The following is a 20,934-nucleotide window of genomic DNA, read 5'->3' on the forward strand; positions in this document are numbered from 1 at the left end:
CCGTAATAATATTCAACGACAAACACTCGACTTGGGACCCTGGACGCTTCATCGGCGGAGCCTGGGAAACTGAATTTGACCCACTAAGGGAACTAGGCGAAATTATGGGTAGTCCCCACCGAAATCGAAGCGTTCAGGGGCGGCCAAAAGAAAATAACAGGTTGGCTGATAAGTCCCCGGTCTAACAAAGAAAAAAATTTTTTTTTGTCAAAATTCGATTTTATTATTCAACATAGATCCCTTCAAGAGCGATACAACGATTATAGCGACCTTCCAATTTTTTGATACCATTTTGGTAGTACTCCTTCGGTTTTGCCTCAAAATAGGCCTCAGTTTCGGCGATCACCTCATCATTGCTGCCAAATTTTTTCCCTGCGAGCATCCTTTTGAGGTCTGAGAACAAGAAAAAGTCGCTGGGGGCCAGATCTGGAGAATATGGTGGGTGGGGAAGCAATTCGAAGCCCAATTCATGAATTTTTGCCATCGTTCTCAATGACTTGTGGCACGGTGCGTTGTCTTGGTGGAACAACACTTTTTTCTTCTGCATATGGGGCCGTTTTGCCGCGATTTCGAACTTCAAACGCTCCAATAACGCCATATAATAGTCACTGTTGATGGTTTTTCCCTTATCAAGATAATCGATAAATATTATTCCACGCGCATCCCAAAAAACAGAGGCCATTACTTTGCCAGCGGACTTTTGAGTCTTTCCACGCTTCGGAGTCGGTTCACCGGTCGCTGTCCACTCAGCCGACTGTCTATTGGACTCAGGAGTGTAGTGATGGAGAAATGTTTCATCCATTGTCACATATCGACGCAAAAACTCGGGTGTATTACGAGTTAACAGCTGCAAACACCGCTCAGAATCATCAACACGTTGTTGTTTTTGGTCAAATGTGAGCTCGCGCGGCACCCATTTTGCACAGAGCTTCCGCATATCCAAATGTTGATGAATGATATGACCAGCTCGTTCCTTTGATATCTTTAAGCCCTCTGCTATCTCGATCAACTTTATTTTTCGGTCATTCAAAATCATTTTGTGGATTTTTTTGATGTTTTCGACGGTAACCACCTCTTTCGGGCGTCCACTGCGTTCACCGTCCTCCGTGCTCATTTCACCACGCTTGAATTTAGCATACCAATCAATTATTGTGGATTTCCCTGGGGCAGACTCCGGAAACTCAGTATCAAGCCAAGTTTTCGCTTCCACGGTATTTTTTCCCTTCAGAAAACAGTATTTTATCAAAACACGAAATTCCTTTTTTTCCATTTTTTTCACCATAACCAAAGTTGCTTCACAAAAGACGCTCTATCTCACAAACTAATTGACTGACAGACGTCAAATTTTGACACGAACCATTTGAAGGTTAGTACTTTATAAAAATAATATGCATTTAATACTAGCGACGCCACCTATGTGTCAGACCGGGGACTTATCAGCCAACCTATTATGTACATACAACACATGGGCCGATTTTGTTAACAACGATCGAAACTTGACACTAGCCTATCCTTTCAATTTTATTATTATTTATTTATATCGCTAAGAACTACTGGAAATGTTTTTCGGGTTTTCTCGTTTTTGGATTTTTTAACATTTTTGCTGTGTTGAGTTTTTCGTATTTATTTAGTGGGCCTGGGTTTTCCGTTTCTAAAGCGCAATCGCAAAGCGTGCGAAAATTGAATTTGTTGTTGAATTTAGAATTCTTAATTTCCGGCCCGTCGTCAAGTTTGGCAAATTGTTTAATAAACTCTACACGATTTGTTTGTAAAATTCTAAATGCTACTTAATATGGACTTTGAAAAAGGTTTTTATGTTATACTTATGCGTTCTTTAGATAATTTTTATATATTTTTTTAAGTAGTAGCACGTTTTGAACTTTTAAACCGGAAACGGAAATGTTGTTCTTGCCTAGTGAATTGTCTCTTGTCTACGAATTAGAATTAGAATAATCGCTGCTACATATATATGTATATGGCTATAGTTAAGTACAAGTATATACGTGGTAAGCTCATAAATACACAATAATAATCGTCAATCAATCAATCAATTAATCAATCATAATTGGATACGCTAAAAACTCTTAGCTTAGCTTAGTTCTAGAAATATGAATATGTCTTTCAACGTGTATGTGTTTTTGGTGTCTGCTTGGTTGTGGGTTTTGGGTGGTTGAGTGGCTGAGTGGTTGCGTTTTTGAGTGGTTGCGTTTTTCAGTGGCTGTGTTTTGTGGTGCTTTCATTGGCATGTCGCGTAGCGCCAAACGGCCCGTAAATATGCAACTATATGGCAAACAGGCAAGTAAGTGTTTATATATAGAGAGATATATAGAGAGAGATTGTTGAAGGAAATGGCTCAATGCAATTACAACCAATTTTATTTTAATTTACTTGCAGGACTTTGTGGTTCTTCTCAAAGGGATGGCGGAAAGGGGTTGGGGATTTTGGGGGATTTTTTTTTATTAATATTTTTTGTTTTTTTTGAGGAGAATGAAAATCTAAATCTAACTCTAGTCATCTGGGTCCAACCCGATTAGCTCTGCTTGCAAACGGCCCTTAGTCTTACAACAAATGGTTAAGCAAAATACTCTCAAAGCGATACGGAATTGCGGCGACATACTGGTCATGATTAGAATTTTCCAAAACGAATTCAATATGCCGATCCAGACGACGGCGAAGTTGATAAGAGTACTTTGGATAACATCGCCCGTGACCACCTCATACAGACGCAACAGAATCCATGGCAGCCAGGACACCCAGAATGCAAAGACTAATGCGAATGACATCATATGACTAGGGTTCGATAAATTTTCAGCCAGAGCAGTTGCATATTCTTTATCGTGTATCGGCTCGCCGGACCTAATCTTACGCATCATTACAAAGATATAGCCGTAGTTGTGTACGATTGAAATGAGGCTGGGACCTAAGACTAAAATCGCCAATGTCACGGTATAAGCCGCCATATTCCCCCAGTCGAGCATGCAAATGTGGGTCATGTTGTTCTCAATGGGCATCGAGTAGCCCAAAATCGGGGGGCAGCAGAGCAGGGCCGCCGATATCCAGGTGAACACCATCCAGCATTGACATCTAAGGGATATGCATAAAAAGATGGGAGGTTAATTCGGTTCAGGATAATTGGGAATTTTTAAATATATATTATCCTAATTTATTATAATCCTAAAAAAGATTTTATATTAGCCTAATATTATTAGGTATTACAAAACATGAATATTTTTTCTTATTAAAAAATATTTTTATGCTGTTGGATTACTAGGGAAATATATATCAAATGAAATTTTGTTTAAGTATTTAAAAGGTATCAAAATTAAAAAAAAAATACACATGTATCACTTAAAATATTTTTAAAACTTTATAAAATATGAAAGATAGAAATACAAATTCCTAATTTCTTAAAGAGTAGAATAATATATTTTTAAAAAATATTATATTATTTATTTTATAATTTTATTTATAGATCTAGAGATCCCCCTCTCACCTCGTCTTCGTTTGGACCGTTTCATATCGCAGTGGCTTGCGCACCGCCAAATACCGATCCACCGATATCCACATAAAGGTGTACACCGAAACCGCCCACAGGGTGACCTCCAGGTAACCCGTGAAGCGGCACACGATGTCGCCGTACATCCATTCTCCAGTTAGGGCGGGATATACGGAGAAGGGAACCACCAGCAGTCCGCAGAGCAGATCGGCAATGGCCAGGGACAACAGGTAGTAGTTTATCACCTCTGTGGGTCCTGTGGACACATTTATCGTTAGGTGGTGAACTAATTAAATTATTATAAAATAAAAAGCAAATGCAAACAATAAATGATTCATTCAATACATTTTTTGGGCGAATCTATTTTACGACATTCACTAGAACTATAGCCTAAGGAATTTGGTAATTTATTCAAAATAATAAAAAGAAAATATTTTAGATCGGTTAAAGGTAAAATCTTTTAAATTTAATAAATAATATTCTTTAAGCAAAATGTTTTGTTTTTTAAATATTTAATGCATTTAAGACAACAAAAACACATGACACTTAAATAAAGAAAGATGCTGTTTTACTTCATACATTTTTCTCCACTTTTTTACACTATAAATATTAAGGATGCATTTCAAATATAAATATTGGGTTTTAATGGTCAAAATAAGTAAATTATTTAATTAAGATATAACACATATTTGGAGGTGCCATAGAATTAGCTGGGTTTTCGAAATCACTTTAAAATACAAATTTAGGTGTCTAAAAGTATGCAACAACATATTTTCAACCCAAAACTGGTTTGAATTCATACAGCAAGACGACTATTCTTTATTCACTGCATACTTTTAGGCAGAAAATTAAGTGATTTGGAAAACCTAGCTATTTCTATTGCAACCTCTATTACTTTTCTTTGTTATGAAAATAGAGAGTTCTGAAGACCAAACCTAACCGCGTTCAAGATGTTTTCCTGTTGAAAGCATTAAGCGAATATGTTATTCGTGTGCAACGTACCCTTGAAGTTGGCATAGGTGGCGATGATGAGGAGGTTGGACAGGACGATGGCCACGCCCAGTATCGAAATGAGCACCGCCTTGGTGAGGGCCTCTATCTTGGAATTATCCTGTAGGTAGCTCATTTCCTGCATTTTTAGAGGGGGCGCTCCTGTGTGCTCGTTGTTTTTATATCTCCTCCTTCTAGCCTTCTTCTTTATCACCTGCTTTCACTGCTTTCTCCTGCTTTCTCCCGCTGACTACCTTCTTGGCGGCTCCTTGGCGGGCTGATTGTTATGCAAAGGCCAGTGGACGTGGACGTGACCGTACTTCACTTCCGGTCATGGCGGCCGCCCATGCAATTGTCCTGTGGTTTTTGAGAATGTGTGTGAAGGTGTGTGTTTTTTTCTATGTGTCTAGGTGAGTTTAGGGGTGTGTGTGTGTGTGTCTGTGGCTGAGAGTGTTAGTGGCGTCCTTTATTGTGCAACGACGCTTGCACACGCGAAGGTCGTCGGAGTCCTTGGCGCTGTTTTCGTCCTTTTTCTTCCTCCTTCTCCTTCCACCGCTGGCGCCAAATTTGTATAAATTTTCTACTGCCTACTTTTTCGGGCTGTACTTTGTGCTGCTGCCTACTTTTTGGCGCTGAGCCAGCGCATTTGATTGTTAGCCTCACAAAACCTGTGGTTAAGGTTAAGGATAAGGTTCTTCTGTTCTGTTCTTTTTTATCGTGTGTGTTTTTGAAGCTCGTTTAAAAATTTTGCTTGGATTAAAATCTTACATTTAAAATCTACTAATTGCGTACAATTTTGTTGTCTAATTTAAAGGTTTGTTAACCGTTTTTTTGGGTTTCTCCTTTTGTTTTGTTAAATTCACAACGCTCTTTGCTAAGTTTTAATGAACGTTAAACAGTTATGCTCCTTTCGGTATTAATAATTTCGCTACTAGTGTTTAATATCGATTTAAAAATGTACACATTTCAAACTCGCAAGTGGAAGAATAATGATTATTGTTATTATTATTTAATGTGTAATAATTACGCGGTTCGTTTCGGGGTTGTTTTCGTGTTGTTTTTGTGTGTTGTTTTTACTATAATTAAAGCACAGCACAAATGGTTTTGTTGTTGTTTCGTAAGGCTTCTGTTGTGCTACATTTAAGTTGTTAAAATAGTTCGATAATATAGTTCGGTTGTTTAGTACTCGGTTTTTGGTATCTTTATTTCGCTGCTTGGTGATTGTGATTATCCGTTTGCTTGTAAATTCTGGCTGTTGTTGTTGCTGCTGCTGCTGTTGCTCTGCACGTCCTGCTGTCAGTTTAAGCTAATTGTGCGCATCTGCAAGGACAAAGGGTTTTAAATAGTTTAAATAGAATCTCGCATCTTGAGCCAATCAATAAATTATCCCACATGAGGGAGAAGCAGGCGGAAAAAGCCTTTTAGCTGCACAAACGCTTTACATAAGCGTGCTTATCCTGAGGCCCGTCACTTGCCTGCTATTTCAGAGTCACCCAAAACCCCACCACCCACTTTTCCCGCCTGCAATGACCCACTTTGCGGTGCCACTTGACACAGTTTGAGAGCCATAGCTGTCACTGGCCGGCTGCTCAAACTGGGTTCGCCTCTCGAGGGCCTGGAACTGTTAAAAATCTCGAGGGGTCTGCGCTTTGGTCTCTATTTGCGGACCACCGTCATCGATCACGCCCACTCTATCCATTTTTAACGATTCCCTCGCAAGTGCTGCTGATTTGGGTAGTTTCTGGCCATGTTGGGATTAAAAGGTTGGAGATTATTCTAGGGGACTACATATGTTTAAAGATATTCGATTGTATAAAATACCAATAATATAAATAAATAAATATTAAATATTTATTTAACAAACAATCGGAGAATTTTCGTTGAACTTCTTAACAGAATTATATACAACTAAAAAGCTTATTTTAAAATGATACGTATATCCATAAATAAGATTCCTCTTAAAACTTTTAATTTGTGTTTTTGTTATTTATATTTCAAAATAAATGTCATACACAAATTGGGAATTTATTAATTTATTTATTAATCTCTCTTAATAATCACTTTTTTTTATTATTTTTTATCTCATTGTTGCTTTTTATATTTAATAAATTAATTAATAATGTTTTTTTATTAAATTTATTATTTTTTCCAAAAGTTTCCTGCTCTTTTACACAATAAAATGTTAATATTTTAAAGTTATATTCAATTGTCACCACTGATTTTACATGGCAGCCTCCATCACTCAGACATTCACTACGTCATCGAGCCATTTTCCACGCAGACACAAACACAAACACCATTATCAAATGCCATTAGACATCGACGGGGGGTTGGTCCATGTGCCAAAGGAGGATGCCATTAGGGGGTGGCATTAGGGGATGTCGCTGAGTGAGGTAACAAGTTTGTCATTTACGTCGGGCATCCTCTGCCCCTCTTGGTAATTTAATTAACGATAACGGGGTAACGCTTTGGGGTTCGACAGTCAGTCACTGGCCAGGTAATAAATATCAATGAATTGCATTACAAACACCTCTCTACATCTAACATCCAAGCGCCATAGAACATAATTTCCCCACCTGATTGTCAATCATTACGTAAGCCCCTGCAGTTGACGACGGCAAAGCGAGGTAGCAAACGTCATTTGTGCAAATGACTTCCTGGCCTACGGACCCATTCAAATCCACTCCGCTTCTCCCCGCACTGCAATTACGCTGAAATAACTGTTATTGCTGTCAACTTCGCATAATGAGTGTCCCCTTTCCCTGGGAAAGCCCCCTTGAAAAACCGGAAACCCAGAGAAATGGGTTCAGCGAACCCTCTGCTCGTTTTTCTTGGAAGGATAATCAATGAGCGCGACCGGTGATTAATTATGTAAATATATGTGTTCATTGTTCTTCGCGGGAAACGAATCGCTAACAAGCTGATGAGATTTTGATTGCCACTGGGAGCCACAGAGCAGCCCATTAAGCCTCTGGCATAATTAAAAATAATATGTGGCCTGCTTTTCAGGGGCAGTCATTTAGTTAAAAAAAATAAACCTTTTTTGACCCACTTCAATACAGAGATACGTATTTCAGAAAGCTGGAAGCTGGGCTATGGAAAATGAAGCTCAAGCTTCAATTGAAAATTAAACTGACCCACATATCTGACCATTAAAGCTTATGACGAATAAGAAACCAAACGTACATAAATATAAGCATTAAAAAGCAGTAAAATAATAAAATAGAAACTAAGACAATTTCATAATTTTGTATAATGTTCAATACAAAATTATTTATTGTACAGGCCGCTCTAATTAAATCTAATTTGCTGTCAAATCTGATTAGTTATTAGAGAGCACAAGATAAGCTTACTTTAAAATTTATTTCACAGCAACAGGTCCATTTATAATAATTTTAATAATTGATAAAATCGATAAAATAAAAGAATTACAGTTTAAAATGTTTCATTTTTGATCTTATTTTAATTATATGTAATAGTTTAAAATCGACTTGTGTTCAAGTTATTATTGAAACTTTAGTTTTTCTTTATTTATTTCTTAAAAACTCAATTTTGTGATAAGTCTTAATGTTTAAATATTCGTTTAAATACCTTTCTTTCATTTGTGTATGTAACTGGTAACTATATGTAAGTAGCCTACATTCCCGAAACGCACTGTATGTTTGCGCCCGACTTTCCGTTGGCCTGTTTTCATTTCTTCTGCTGTAGATTTTCCTGCGTTTCGGAGACCCCATAAAATATGTATCCCATGCGTGTTTTATGTCGCCTCGGAAAACACACAAAAAAGTTTGAGCCCGAAACGAAACACAAACAAAAGGCGGAAAACCATCGAATGTGAGACACTGTCATAAAACCATATATAAAATCGTGTATAAAACCATATATATATATATCCAAATGTCAGGCAGGTGGGAAGGACGACGAATGAAAGTCGCAGGATGGAGAGAAAAGCTTTTGGGTGCGCTATAAATAAACTTTTCGGCTTGGCTACGTGTTTAAATAAAATTGCGAAATACCGCAACAAAGGCCAAGGCAAAACGGGCTGCAGGCCCAAGAAGAAGGATACTACACTACCAACCGTTTTGATGACGTTAGTTGTTGGCAGGAGGGAAGCCTCAGGACGAACGAAAAGTGGGTGGTGGGTGGATGGGTGGGTGACAAGGCTGCTGTGCCACGTCATCATCATCGTCGCCATCCACGTGGCTGCGTCTTTACATAAGCATGACCTCACCTTGGCTTTTATTTGCAGCCCACCAGCACAGCAGCAGCTATTTTACTATTTGAATATTTTATTAAGGCCCACCTGTTTTTCGCCCAGTGCATAATTTATGCTTACGCATGTCAAATGTCGCATATGCCTGCAAAATGCAAAGTCCTTCGGAGGAGAAGGGGGCGTGGTCCCAGGCTAGACTCTTGGCAGCTCCTGTCACTCAGTGGCTTAAGGACTTTGCAGGCGGCGGTCCTGCAGCCTGTTGCTTCGCCTGTTCGCCCAACGCATCGCTCTCACCGAGCCAAACTTTTGGCCACAAACTTTTGTCAACCCCAAAAAATGCCTGCAGGCAATTTGCAATTAAAGTGACAGAAAGCTGGTAACTTTACCACAAAATGCAACAGTTCCGGTCACAAGAAATTGACAGAAGTTCAATAGAATATTGGTAACAAGAAGTAACTAGAAATTCTTGAATATTTATAATTTAATTTAAATTAAATATGCAAACCAAATGAAAACAAAGAAAAATTGAAAAGAATATTGGCAATAAAAAGAAGCTGTAAATTATAAACTTAGTTTTTAAGCAACAATTGAACTCTTAAAATTTAATTTAAAGCCCCCTTTAAATTAGGCTTGACTTTTTATTAAAGAATAATGTTATCTATATATTTATTTTTATTTTTATAAATAAGCAAAAAATTTATTAAATAAGATCTGCAAAAATCGATACCTATAAAGGGCCCCTCAACCAAAAGTGTCACCGAAATTTGCCCATCTGTGAGAAATCCCCATGTTGGCATAATAATAATAAGCAGCGCCCGAAAACAGTAATTTCGCCGAAAGGAACGCCATAAAAAAAAGAAATCCAATTTCCCTATGAAATGCCCTGAATATTTTTCTGTCCTCAAAATAAATGTCGGCGGGGGGCTGCGTGATTGGGCCAACTTAAATTCACGTGCTACCCGCTGTTATGGCCATAAACCGCATTGTGAAATGCCGTACCACATGTCGTATACGCAATGCTTTTATTTGGGCCAATTTTGCGTTGCGAGGGCGTTGCGATAGTCGGGTTTTTGGGGGCGTGGCTCGGGCCAAGGGCAAACAGCGACTTGGCGACGCGCGTGGTGTAGTTTTATATTGTTTTATTCCCCCGCCGGATTTTTCTTACTAATTCTGATTTCCCCTTGGTGGAAAAAGTTTTCTCTGTTTTTTTCTTTGAATTAGCTTGAATATTGCAAAATGCAAGGGCTTGCAGATGTTTCGCACACACAATTGACAAGGTCACAGTCATGGGCTGTCCTTTTCATTCACTTTCACCCGCAAACCCACTCGACAACGTGACGTATGCGTAATAAATAAGACTTGCGGCACTCGGCGCGCTAAGGACAATTGTATTGGCTCCTGATACCGGCTATATCCTTACACATACCATTACACTCACACACACAATCAAGCAGTGGAACAATCGATCAATAAAAAAAGCAACCACGACACGAAATTCATTTCAATGCTGCGACTTGACATTCAGTCAAGGCGTTCAATAGCAAAGCCAGCCAGTCAGTCAGTCGGCCAATCAATATCGCAATGCATCAATTTGTCATTCGCGCCATGGCTCCTTTTCACTGAGCGTTGTTGTTGGCTGCTTAAATGCAGCAACTTGTTTATTTGTTGCTGTTATTTGCTGTCTGATTGATAAGCAAAGGCAAAAGAGGGGAAATGAATAGAGCCAATGGTCTCCGCGAAGAGGGTGCGATTGGAACGCGGGATCATGACGGTGCGGTTTTTATGCGCGTACAGAGAAAGAAAAATTATTTAAAATTATGGGGTATTATCATAGGATTTTTAGTATTTTAACCGATATAGTTGCAAGTCCTTTCTTTTGGGAAATTATGATTAAAATATTTCCAAAAAGTTTTATGACTTTTAAAGATTTTTAACAGGTTATTAAAATACTTTTTAAATATGTTTAAACACTTTTACAAAACTTTAAAAGTTATACAAATATTTTAGAAGTATTTGAATCAATATTAATTTATTAAATGTAACTATTTTCTTTCTATTTTAAATACTTTTAAATTTGTACTATTTTGCAGAAAGTTTTTCTTCATTAAAAACTTATTAGGATTAAATCTATGTTTTTTTTTGTTTCTTAATAATCAACACTTCTTTGATAAACCCCAAATTTATTTAATTTAATCCATTCTCTTTTATTTTTTCCCAGTGCACACAAGGCTCATCCGTCGCCTTGTTACTTGTATTTCATTTGCAATTTATTGGCTCAATGTGCAAACTGACGCTGAAAGCGCTGCCAAGTCTGATCGGGATTGGGATGGGGATTGGATTGAGACGAGACGGAAGCTCTGAGGACGGTTTGACATTTAACCAATTTGTTCGCAGCAGCTGCCAAATGCACACTGTGAAACGAGTTTGTATCTGTATCTGTAGCTGTTTGCCCAGTTTGCCCATGGGGAAAGGGAATTATCAGGAATCCAAAGAAATGAAAAGGAAATAGAAAAGCTGGCGGCAATTAGTTGGCACCAGCCCAGGGCCACGCCCATCATAAATATATAAATCAAGGCGGTCACAGCCCACAACTAATTAGACGATGGCCAGGACAAACAGAAAGTTGCGATTTGTGTGTGTGTGCGTGAGAAAGGAGGTGAACGGGAAATGCGGGAAATTTGGAAAAACCAGTGGGTGAGGAAAATTGAGAGCGGAAAATAGGGGAGTGCTGGAGAATTTAGGCTGAGTGGGTGTGTGCCCATTTAGGCCGGCCATCGACCAGCTTTTGTTTTGTTTTTCCTCGGAGGTTTTGGCTAAAATGTTTTCCTTTCATTTGGCTAAATGCTTTTTTTTTGTGTGCAAAAGCAAATTGCGTTAGTTTATGGGGTATAACCGAACAATTAGTAAAATGTCACAATGTTTAGAACAAATAATATGTAAACAAAATATATTTTAAAAGACTACTAAACTTTATAAATTTTTTAACTTCATTTAAATATTTTTTAAAAGTTTTGCCAAGAGTATTTGATAGTCCACCCTATAAAATTCCATCTGAATTTAAGTACCTATATATTCTTTTAAGTTTGTTGTTGTTATTTCAGAATATTTAAATATAGAAACACTTTTTTGTTTGCCTCATCTGTTTGGCTATTTGTTGTCAAACCTAAAAGCCGCCAAAAAACAGCGGCACTCTTACTTTCCAAAATTTGTATTTGTCGGTGCCGCAAAATATAAAAAACACGCGACATTTGCCAAATGCAGACACGTTGTGGCCATAAATCAACAAAGATATAAATTTCTGAATATATATTGGAAAAATTTTTTTAGATGGAAAGTAGAAAAAAAATAAGCTCAATTTAATTGAATTGAATTATTGAAAAGTTATGAGAGATTTTATCATATTAATTCAATTGAATTTCAATAATCATAGACCTATATCATAATGCTAACCCAGAAATTAAATTGATGTACGATATTAACTAATGAATTTATAAAAATGTTTAATAAAACATTTAAAAGATTTAACTCAGAAATATAAGATATGGTAACTACATATTTACTGTAATTTATTAAAATATTATATCTAAAAGTATTTACTACGCTTAGGCAAAAATGAAGTACACTAATTTAAGCCCCATTGCAAAATGTCAGCTAAGGTTAATGCTACCATTTTAGTTCAAGGGTGAAAACCCCGGCATTTACTGACAATAGCCCACTCTGGAATTTAACCCCCTCTTAAACCTCCAACTTCCATATGCAAATGTGTGGGCAGCAGCAGCTGCGGCATTTTGCTTCCTTTATCGCACTAATTGAATACGTGTTTCGAACACACAAAACGGCAAAGAAAAGGATGGTGGACAATCGCAGTCGTCACACGTCACGACTCATAAATGGAAAGCGGGAAAAGTGGGAAAAGCGAGAGGAGAGCGTCATTTGGCATGTAAATTAGACTACATGGCTTACAGCCTTGAAGTATGCAATGGAAATTGCACTTGAGTGCCGGACATGCGGCGAATGTTGCATGTTGCCCGTTGCACACGTTGCACGTTGCTAGTTGTTCTGTTTCTGCTCTTGGTTCTGGTCATGTGTGAAAAATGGCAACTGTGTCAGCGCCCACACGCCCGCGTCAATTGCATTATTCAGAGAACAGAAACTGTGCGGCAAGAACAAAAGCCACTCGGAGTAAACGAGACCGAGGGATTGGGGCATGAATGAGTCAGAAAGGGTGGGCGGGTGACCCTTAATTATGCAAAAGACGGCAACGACCTTGAAGCTGCCAATTGCAGCACACGTAATTAAAGACGAGCGTCGAAAACGAAACGTAACGCAACGAAACACAGAGGGTTTTTCGCTACAGTGAGTTACTTTGGTTAAAGGATCCTTATGATGATTAAAGAAAGGTGTTACTCGTAAAAACATACCAATTTATGCCTTTAATTGTTTATATAATAATAAATAATATGCAACTTCATAAGACTTTAAAACCACTTTTAAAAAATTTTATAAAAATCCTTTACTTGATTTGTTGTTTGTCGAACACATTTATAATCTACTAAAGAAAATAATATTGTTGTAGCTTTTTAACCATGATTTTTAGCATTCGTAAGACTTTAACTGAACTCCTAACCTCTGTTGTTAAATAATTTTATTTTTAGTTAGTGATTTTTGTGAGATAAAATAATAATTATTATTATAGTTTAGTGAAAATGCATTTATCTTGAGAATGCTTGCAACCTGTCTTATAAGATCGTTTGTATTTTTAGAATTACTGTATTTAGACTTTAAAACAAGAGTTCCCTCAAAATCATTAATGGTTGTTAGTTGGTAAAAAGTAAAAAAGTATCAGATTACGGTTCATATCCACATTTAGAGACCTTGTAACCAAGCCACTAGCCTACAATTAACTGAAAATAAGTTAATTGAAACAGCGACTGACCACTGTACGTCCCCAAACCATATCATACCATACCATATACCATTTCTCAGCCCTTTGGGACAACGTGTGAAATTTCCCATTGTGTGATCGATAAAATGGCCATGTGAGAGGGTAAAGGGCGGTGAGTGGTCGGCGGACTGTGCGGTGTTGTCGCGTCCTTGAAGGCAAATTTACGACAAAATAAACAACTTGGCAGAGAAAAGAGTCCGAGCCTGAAACCCGGGTTCCTGCCGATAAGGATAAGGATACGGAGGGCCAATCGCTTGGCGCGAAATTTTATGACACAGCAAAAGTTATCGACGGCAGCCAAAAGACAAATTGCCTATAAAACGACAAAGTCAATAAAGACGGAAAAAAGGAATGTGTGACCGAGTTACAGGATACATATTCTTGACTGAGATGCAGGCCACATATGTACGTTCATACATATATATCCTGCAAATCCTGTATGCTACACATAAATTGAAATTGAATTTTTCGCAAACGAAATTTGCGTGGAAAATGATGCGCTGAGCCCGAGCTTTTCAGTATTTGCTCAAAGTCTTTGGCTTTGGCTAATCCCCAAAACGAATGCTGGCATTCTTTTCCTTTGCATTGAGCTTTTCAACCGAAATTCGTTGGTTTTTTGCTAAACTTTGCCTATTTTTCGTATCTCTACATCAGCACCGAAGGGCAGCACATAAAGGAGAGGCGAAAAACAGCACAGCATTTCCGATTGGAGAAGAACGAGCAGGAGTGCACAAGAAAAAATAATTGTTGAAAATATATATTTTAAAATTTAGTCCCTATAAGACAATATTATTTGACTATTTGTCAAAACTATTTTAAAAATTTGCATGAATGTAAACTCAAATATCATTATTAAAAATCATTCATACAAAATAATTTGTTAACAAATCTATATTAAATGATTTGGAAAACTGAAGTAACTTTTAACTTTTATTTAATTCATCAATTGCTTTAATTATTTTTGTTACTTTTACCGTATTATTATTAAACATAAAAAACGTGTTTAGGCGCCTAAAACAAAATATTTTTAAAAAGTATTTTGAAAAATAAATTCTAGTATTTGATTTATAGAAGAGAATATTACATTACATACTTTCAAAGCAAGGAAAGCTTTAAATTTAAAAATCCTTTAACCCAAAATTTTTAAATTCTAAAAATTTGTGAAACCACACCTTACATTTTAAAATAAAAACTTCTCGCATCTAATTTATTTCAGTGCTTTATCAGCACTTTCTTTTGGACCCCCACTCCTAGTGTTTCGCTCTTTTCGGGGTTGTTTATGTTTTGCTTCGCTCTTTCGCTATGCTCCCCGATTCTTCCCATTTATCTTCCTTTTTTTTGTGTTGAGGTAGGATGCAAAGGATGTCTGGAGGAGCAAAGCTCGACTTGATGCTCCAAAAATGTACTCACCTTAGACGGGACGTCCTGTTGAAAACCTGTGCCTTGACATTCCTCCGTTTTCCAGTTGATCGTTTTTAATCATTAGGTAATTTATTTGGGTTTTCTAGGTTTTTGTATAATATTTTATAACATTTATTACATTTTTTTCTTGAACACTTTGTCTTTATCACTTTGTTTGCTAACTCTTTTTGGCTGCAACAGGCAAGAACTGTAAAATATCTAGATGAATGTGGGCTTAAGATATATTTAAAACCCAAAGTAGTCGGCGGGCCTCAAAGAAACGCTTTTTCACCAATGAATCAATCAAATAATATTTTAATGCATGCATTTGTTGGGTGTTAAATTAAATGGATTTTTGGTTTTAGATAAGATAATTTTTTGGGGGTATGATTTATGGCTTTGCTTTTGATTTCCACGATTGTAAATATCTTTTAAACGTTGTCACTTTTGCACTGTGGTTTAAATATTTTTTGAATTTTCCATTTCCAATTTTCCGTAACACTTTACTTGTTGGCTTTTCCTTGTGGGCTGCTGATTTTCTGCTTAGCCTTCAACACACATACAGCCAAAGGCGTTTTCACACAGATATATATGTATACACACAGAGGACCCTCTCACAGACACAAAGTGCGCAGGTGTGTGCCTTGATTTTTCAATTATCCTTCTAGCTCGTAATGTGCACAATTTAATTGAATTCACTTTTTAAATTTTCCAATTTTCCAATATTTTTGTGTTGGGTTTAAAAACGAAAAAAGGCGTTTAAGGATGAACAAACTTTTCTTTTTTGGCCAGCTGAAAAATTGTGTTTGCTGGCCGCGTGTCGATGTGTGTTTCTCTGTGTGTGTTGGTGTTGTGTCTGTCTGTTTGTGAGCGTGTGTGAGTGTGTTTCCACCGTTTCCAACAACAACAACCACTGAACAACGCGCTGCTGCTGCTGCCGCTGAATCTTTTCTTTTCAGTTCGTTTTCTTTTCGATGCGTGCGTAGGTGCGACGCGCTCACTGTCTAACTGGCAACTGTTTTTCCGCTTTTCCATCGCTTTTCCTTACTCTCAGCTGCTAACGCCCCCAGAGAACTCGGCCAACGGAGAGAGAGCCGCTCTCTCTTTTAGCTGGAAATGGAAAAGCAACAGCAGCAACAGGAAGAGCGAGCTTTTTGCCCAGCTAAAAGCTAAAGCAAACGCACATGGCGTTTGTTTATATTTGTGGCAGGTAAAAATAGCACTGCATATTTTTAGGCACCGCCGACAAGAATCCGAGACCCACTGCGCAGGCCCCAACTGCCGCTGGGCGAAAGCCTGGTTAAACTAATTAATTTATCTAGTTGCTCCAACTACAGTTGGACTATTTAATCTAATATATTCTAGTTTTCAACAGGACGAAAATTGTATTTTTTCTGGAAAGGTAAAATATATACAGTTAGCATTTATATATATTTCTTCTGATTTATATCATCTCATTAAAATTGCTCATACGACCCATATTACAGTCTAAATCAGGGACCGTAAATAATCATTATTTGAGATTTTTATTTTTAAAAGACAACCGTGATATTTTGTTTTAAACGTCAAAAATAACGTTCTTTTTAATCTTAATCCACGACAACAGTGCGTATGGTAGATAAACTTTAAAGGGTCTGCGCTCTCAAAAAATTTGTATTGATAAGAGTATAAGCTTAAAATTTTTAAGTTAAAAATGTCCACATGCCTGAACTAAGAACCTAAACTTATATTTATTTACATTTCGTTTCCTATGTGCATATAATTTGGAAAATGTACAACCTAAATTACAGCTTTTTAAATGTCATCTTCAAATCGGATAAGTAGACCGTCTTAATACTTAATCATTAATCCTCTCCAGTACTGGGTTCTGCATCGTTGACGTTCAGTGAGAGCTCGGCCACTTGCTGTTGATCGGCCAATGGATGTCTTAAGGGATATAGCTGGTCCATGTGCTCTATGAAAGGCCGAATTCCCTCAGGATTCTTCATGTACTTGGCCACACTAAGGATGATATGACGGTAGATCTGATGATCCCGATAGGCCGCATTTGGCCGTCGTTTTTGTGGGGGTCTTAAAATAATTATTATAATTAATTAATTTTTATATAAGTTTATATTATAAATGTAAAATTTTAATTTACCTCTCCTGAGCTCTTTGTATCACCCGTCGACGTCTTACGGTTTCCGTTCTTCGGCATCGTTCACAATATGCAAAATAGGCACAAACGATGATGACCAATGCAGAAAAGGTGTAAATGAGCCAACTCCAGCTGAGGACACTAAATAGGGATTTAGAATATATGTAGTTATATGAGGAAGTTATCCCATCTTCTATTACGTCACAAATGTTGCATTCAACTCCTTCCAGATGGGCGAGATCTGCTCCAGCTGATGCTTCTTCACATCGCTCCTCCAGAATGCGAATTGATGCATTATTGGCCTGGTCGTCTGACGGCTGGCTACCTTCTGAAGTCCGGAAAAAATTTTGAAAACGACTAAAAGGTGTGTGTCTGTCAAGGTTTGTTATTGTAACTTACTACTATATATTTATAAAAAACTTTGAGCTTTAAAGAAAAGCTGGGTGGAGCTTAAAAACAACATTTACAAATATAAGATCATATTTAAAAGATTTGTTTAAGTTGGTTTGAGGTTAAAATTTAAATTTAAAAATTCATATTTATCATCAATTTATTATATTCAAAATATTATGTTAAGCCCATAAATTAATTTTTTACCCGATGCAAATGTTTAGTTTTTTATTTGATTTTTATTACGATTTTTATATCTGCTTTTATTTTTCAATAAAATATTTGCAACATAAAAAGGCATAATAATAAAATTCCATTTAGGAAGTAACAACATTTTTTCACACTAAATTAACAACATGTAATTAAAAATTACGAATTAAATTATTCCCTCATTAATACAAAGCATGATGAATGAATGCCTTATGAACAGATGCTTATGCTGCTTATCCTTAACAACCTGGAAGTTACGGCTTAATAAGGCCTCAAGGTTAATAAATCGACGATCGATTGCCCGGCCGGATCATCATTTGACTATTTCAACTAAGCAATCTTGGCGATTCGCGCTTTTGTCTACAAGTTTGTCTACAATTTGCAATGGCAATTCGTGCGCTTCCGTCAACAATTGTTTCGCTTCGTTTCGGAAAAGCGTGATCATATAAATTATGGGGTTGGTGGGGTAGGTGGAATGCTGACAGTGTCAAAAGAACATTTCAGGGAATTTGTTGGAAAATTTGCCTGGTGCTTGACACATTCGCTTCGGATTTATGGCCATGTCTCTTGGTCGCCGTTTGAATTCCTCGCAGTTTCCCCTTTGTCTTCGCCAGGTGACACTGCATATTGCCCCAAATTGAGGCACGATCGTATGAGATTGCTGGTCAAGCGACTCCACCCCATTTGCGAATTCAAACCCCAATCGCAAAACCCAAGCCCAGATGGAAGGCATGGATAATATCTCTGACAGGGCAGGCAAAAAGTTACGATTTTACGGCCAAGAATCAAACAAATGTGCTGACACATCGATAACATCAAAAAAGACCAAATTTTTATTCTGAAATATATACTATATAGCTATACTGTTGTATTAAAAAAAAACATTTAAATTTATTTTGCACATATTTGAGTTAATTACATTTTGTGAAATATTTTCAAGAATTTTTTTAATGACTATTATTTATAAATAATAATAAAATTATCACTATTATTACATTTTTATCCTAAGCTTTATCATAATTTTATGGGTCCCTACCAATATTGGTAGCATATTACTAAACATTCATTTCCTCATTATTTTTATGGAGTTGGAAGTTTTAATTTTATTATAGGATCACAAAAAATGATAATAATTATTAGTTCTTAACTTTTACATACCGCGCGCCATCTTTAAATATAATAATAATAAAATCAATTCCATTCTGCCTCCCACCCAAATCATTATAAAAAGAAGATACAATTTGGCTACATGTTGTCGCCCAATCAAACGGCTGTCAAATTACCTAAACACACCGTGAAAAAAAGACCCCAATGCAGAGCTGCAGTCGCTGATGAAAATAGTCGTGATAATGATGATGACGATGGAGCAGCAACCCACACGAAATGCTAATGAATTGTTATCAGTTAATTGTCTGAGCGGGGTACCTGGCTTTGTTATCAGCTTTTATGCTTTATTCGAATTCGATTTGGGAAGACGGCGTGGGTGTTCCCCCAAAAGACCCAAAGTCCCCACTCAAGTGGCAACTAATAGCCCAATAAATTGTGATAGCCGGCGGAGAGGAAACCCAAGAGAGACACACTCACAAAAATAATAATAAAAGAAGACCACCGTACCTTTGTGCAGCTAAGCGAACTGTCAATGGCTGGCACATTGTTCGATTTATGACCATTCTCTGTTGGGAATGCCGGGCAATATGGGAATATGCAACCAGTTTATGGGATACCGAAAGCCAACGATGAATGCTGGATGTTTCACTGCGCAGGCGCAAATCCTTTTGACATGTCCAATGTGCTCAGCGTTTAGACAGTGGGCAGCTATTCCATTGCCAGTGGCTAATAGTATATGGCAATGCACTGGGGAAAAATATACACACTTTTACTACATTTTAAAATAAATATTTTTTACTTTCGGGATGTTTTAAAATAAATAAACCACACATATATACACATATAAATAATTAAATCGTAAAAACTGAGATTTTTTAATAATAAATTTAAAAAAATATATTTTTGTCTACACAACCTTAAAATTAAATTAATATAAATTATAATTAAAAATAATATTAAAACACGATTTAAAATAATTTTGAATACATGTTTCGAGAAATATAAACTTACAAATTTATAAGACTTGAAAACATTTCTACGTACAAATTATATTTAATAAGATATATTTAAAATTGTTTTTATAAAAAAGAAAAGTGCAATTCGATTATGTTGGGCTTTAGTTTTTTATAGTATTTTAACTGCCGTGAACCAAGCGTGATTTAAGTGGGGCCTCTTGAAATATATCTAGACCTCGTCGTATTTTTCGAGTGTGGTTGACAGTAGCACTCTTATGATGACAACGACAGATCCAGCACCCGATATGGACAGAAGGGCTGGAAACGAGTTCTCTGCTCTTGTGGATTCTCCTCCATGTGAAAGATCAGCGAGCCGTGGACTAAACTGGCTGCCCGGCAGCAGCGGCGGGTAAATATTTAAGTTAACAACTTGCCACCAACCGGAGAAGAAGCAACAAAAGCAGCAGCAGTGGTAGCTGCAAGAACAACAACGACGGACCATAAAAAGCATAAACCGCAAACTCCAAATAGTTTGGACCTGGAACTGGGGATCCCATATAAACAAAACAGCTGTAACGCACTCAAAAAAGCCTGCCAACGACCAGGCGAGGGCATATGTACTATAAGCATATATACCTGCCCACTGTACCGCCCACCGCCCACCACCTACTTCCTCCTAGAATTTGGTCCGCTCCTCTGTTGCGTCGAACAAAGGAAGCCAACTTGTGTAAATTTCGTTTGAGCGAACCAGCGAATGTGCAACGAACATGGGCTTCGACTCGTCTGACAGGGAAGAGCATCTAGCTTTTTCAAGCTAAAATACAGCATTTAATAAATAAAATAAAAAAATAATATTTTCAAAACATAATATATAAAAAATAATTAAAAGATTTATATATTTTTATAGTAAAAAGTTAAAAAAGATTGAAATAAAAAACATATAATATATAAAATATATAAAAAAAATTTTTTTTTATTAATCTATTTGATTGTGTACGTTTTAGTCACATTGTTTTTTTGGATTTTATCATTAACCTATTTAGACATCAAGCTTAAGGGAAAACAATTTAATCATATTAAAAAAATATT

The 20,934-nt window shown here is 36.9% G+C and overlaps 2 protein-coding genes across 5 annotated transcripts; both read right to left on the reverse strand.

Moving 5' to 3' along the window:
* Positions 1-1,619: 1,619 nt before the first annotated feature.
* DopEcR (G-protein coupled receptor DopEcR) lies at positions 1,620-16,046 on the reverse strand. 4 transcript variants are annotated; one of them, XM_017158830.3, is made up of 5 exons: positions 15,821-16,046; positions 15,055-15,253; positions 4,499-5,806; positions 3,494-3,752; positions 1,620-3,084 (listed from the first exon to the last, which is right to left on the reverse strand). In XM_017158830.3, exons 3-5 carry the CDS (start codon positions 4,629-4,631, stop codon positions 2,508-2,510), a joined length of 969 nt encoding a protein of 322 aa, XP_017014319.1. In that variant the 5' UTR covers positions 4,632-5,806; positions 15,055-15,253; positions 15,821-16,046; the 3' UTR covers positions 1,620-2,507. The 4 variants fall into 4 exon arrangements, with proteins under 4 accessions (XP_017014319.1, XP_017014320.1, XP_017014317.1 ...); XM_017158831.3 differs by having other exon boundaries at positions 15,055-15,237; positions 15,553-16,046; XM_017158828.3 differs by having other exon boundaries at positions 15,553-16,046.
* A 710-nt stretch (positions 16,047-16,756) lies between these two features.
* Positions 16,757-17,589, reverse strand: LOC108068898 (uncharacterized). The gene is made up of 3 exons (XM_017158732.3): positions 17,383-17,589; positions 17,186-17,323; positions 16,757-17,115 (listed from the first exon to the last, which is right to left on the reverse strand). The coding sequence occupies exons 1-3, from the start codon at positions 17,475-17,477 to the stop codon at positions 16,890-16,892; spliced, it is 459 nt and encodes a 152-aa protein (XP_017014221.1). The 5' UTR covers positions 17,478-17,589; the 3' UTR covers positions 16,757-16,889.
* Positions 17,590-20,934: the final 3,345 nt, after the last annotated feature.

Source organism: Drosophila takahashii, chromosome 3L, assembly GCF_030179915.1.
Source record: "Drosophila takahashii strain IR98-3 E-12201 chromosome 3L, DtakHiC1v2, whole genome shotgun sequence".
In the NCBI taxonomy this organism is placed as follows: Eukaryota; Metazoa; Arthropoda; class Insecta; order Diptera; family Drosophilidae; genus Drosophila; species Drosophila takahashii.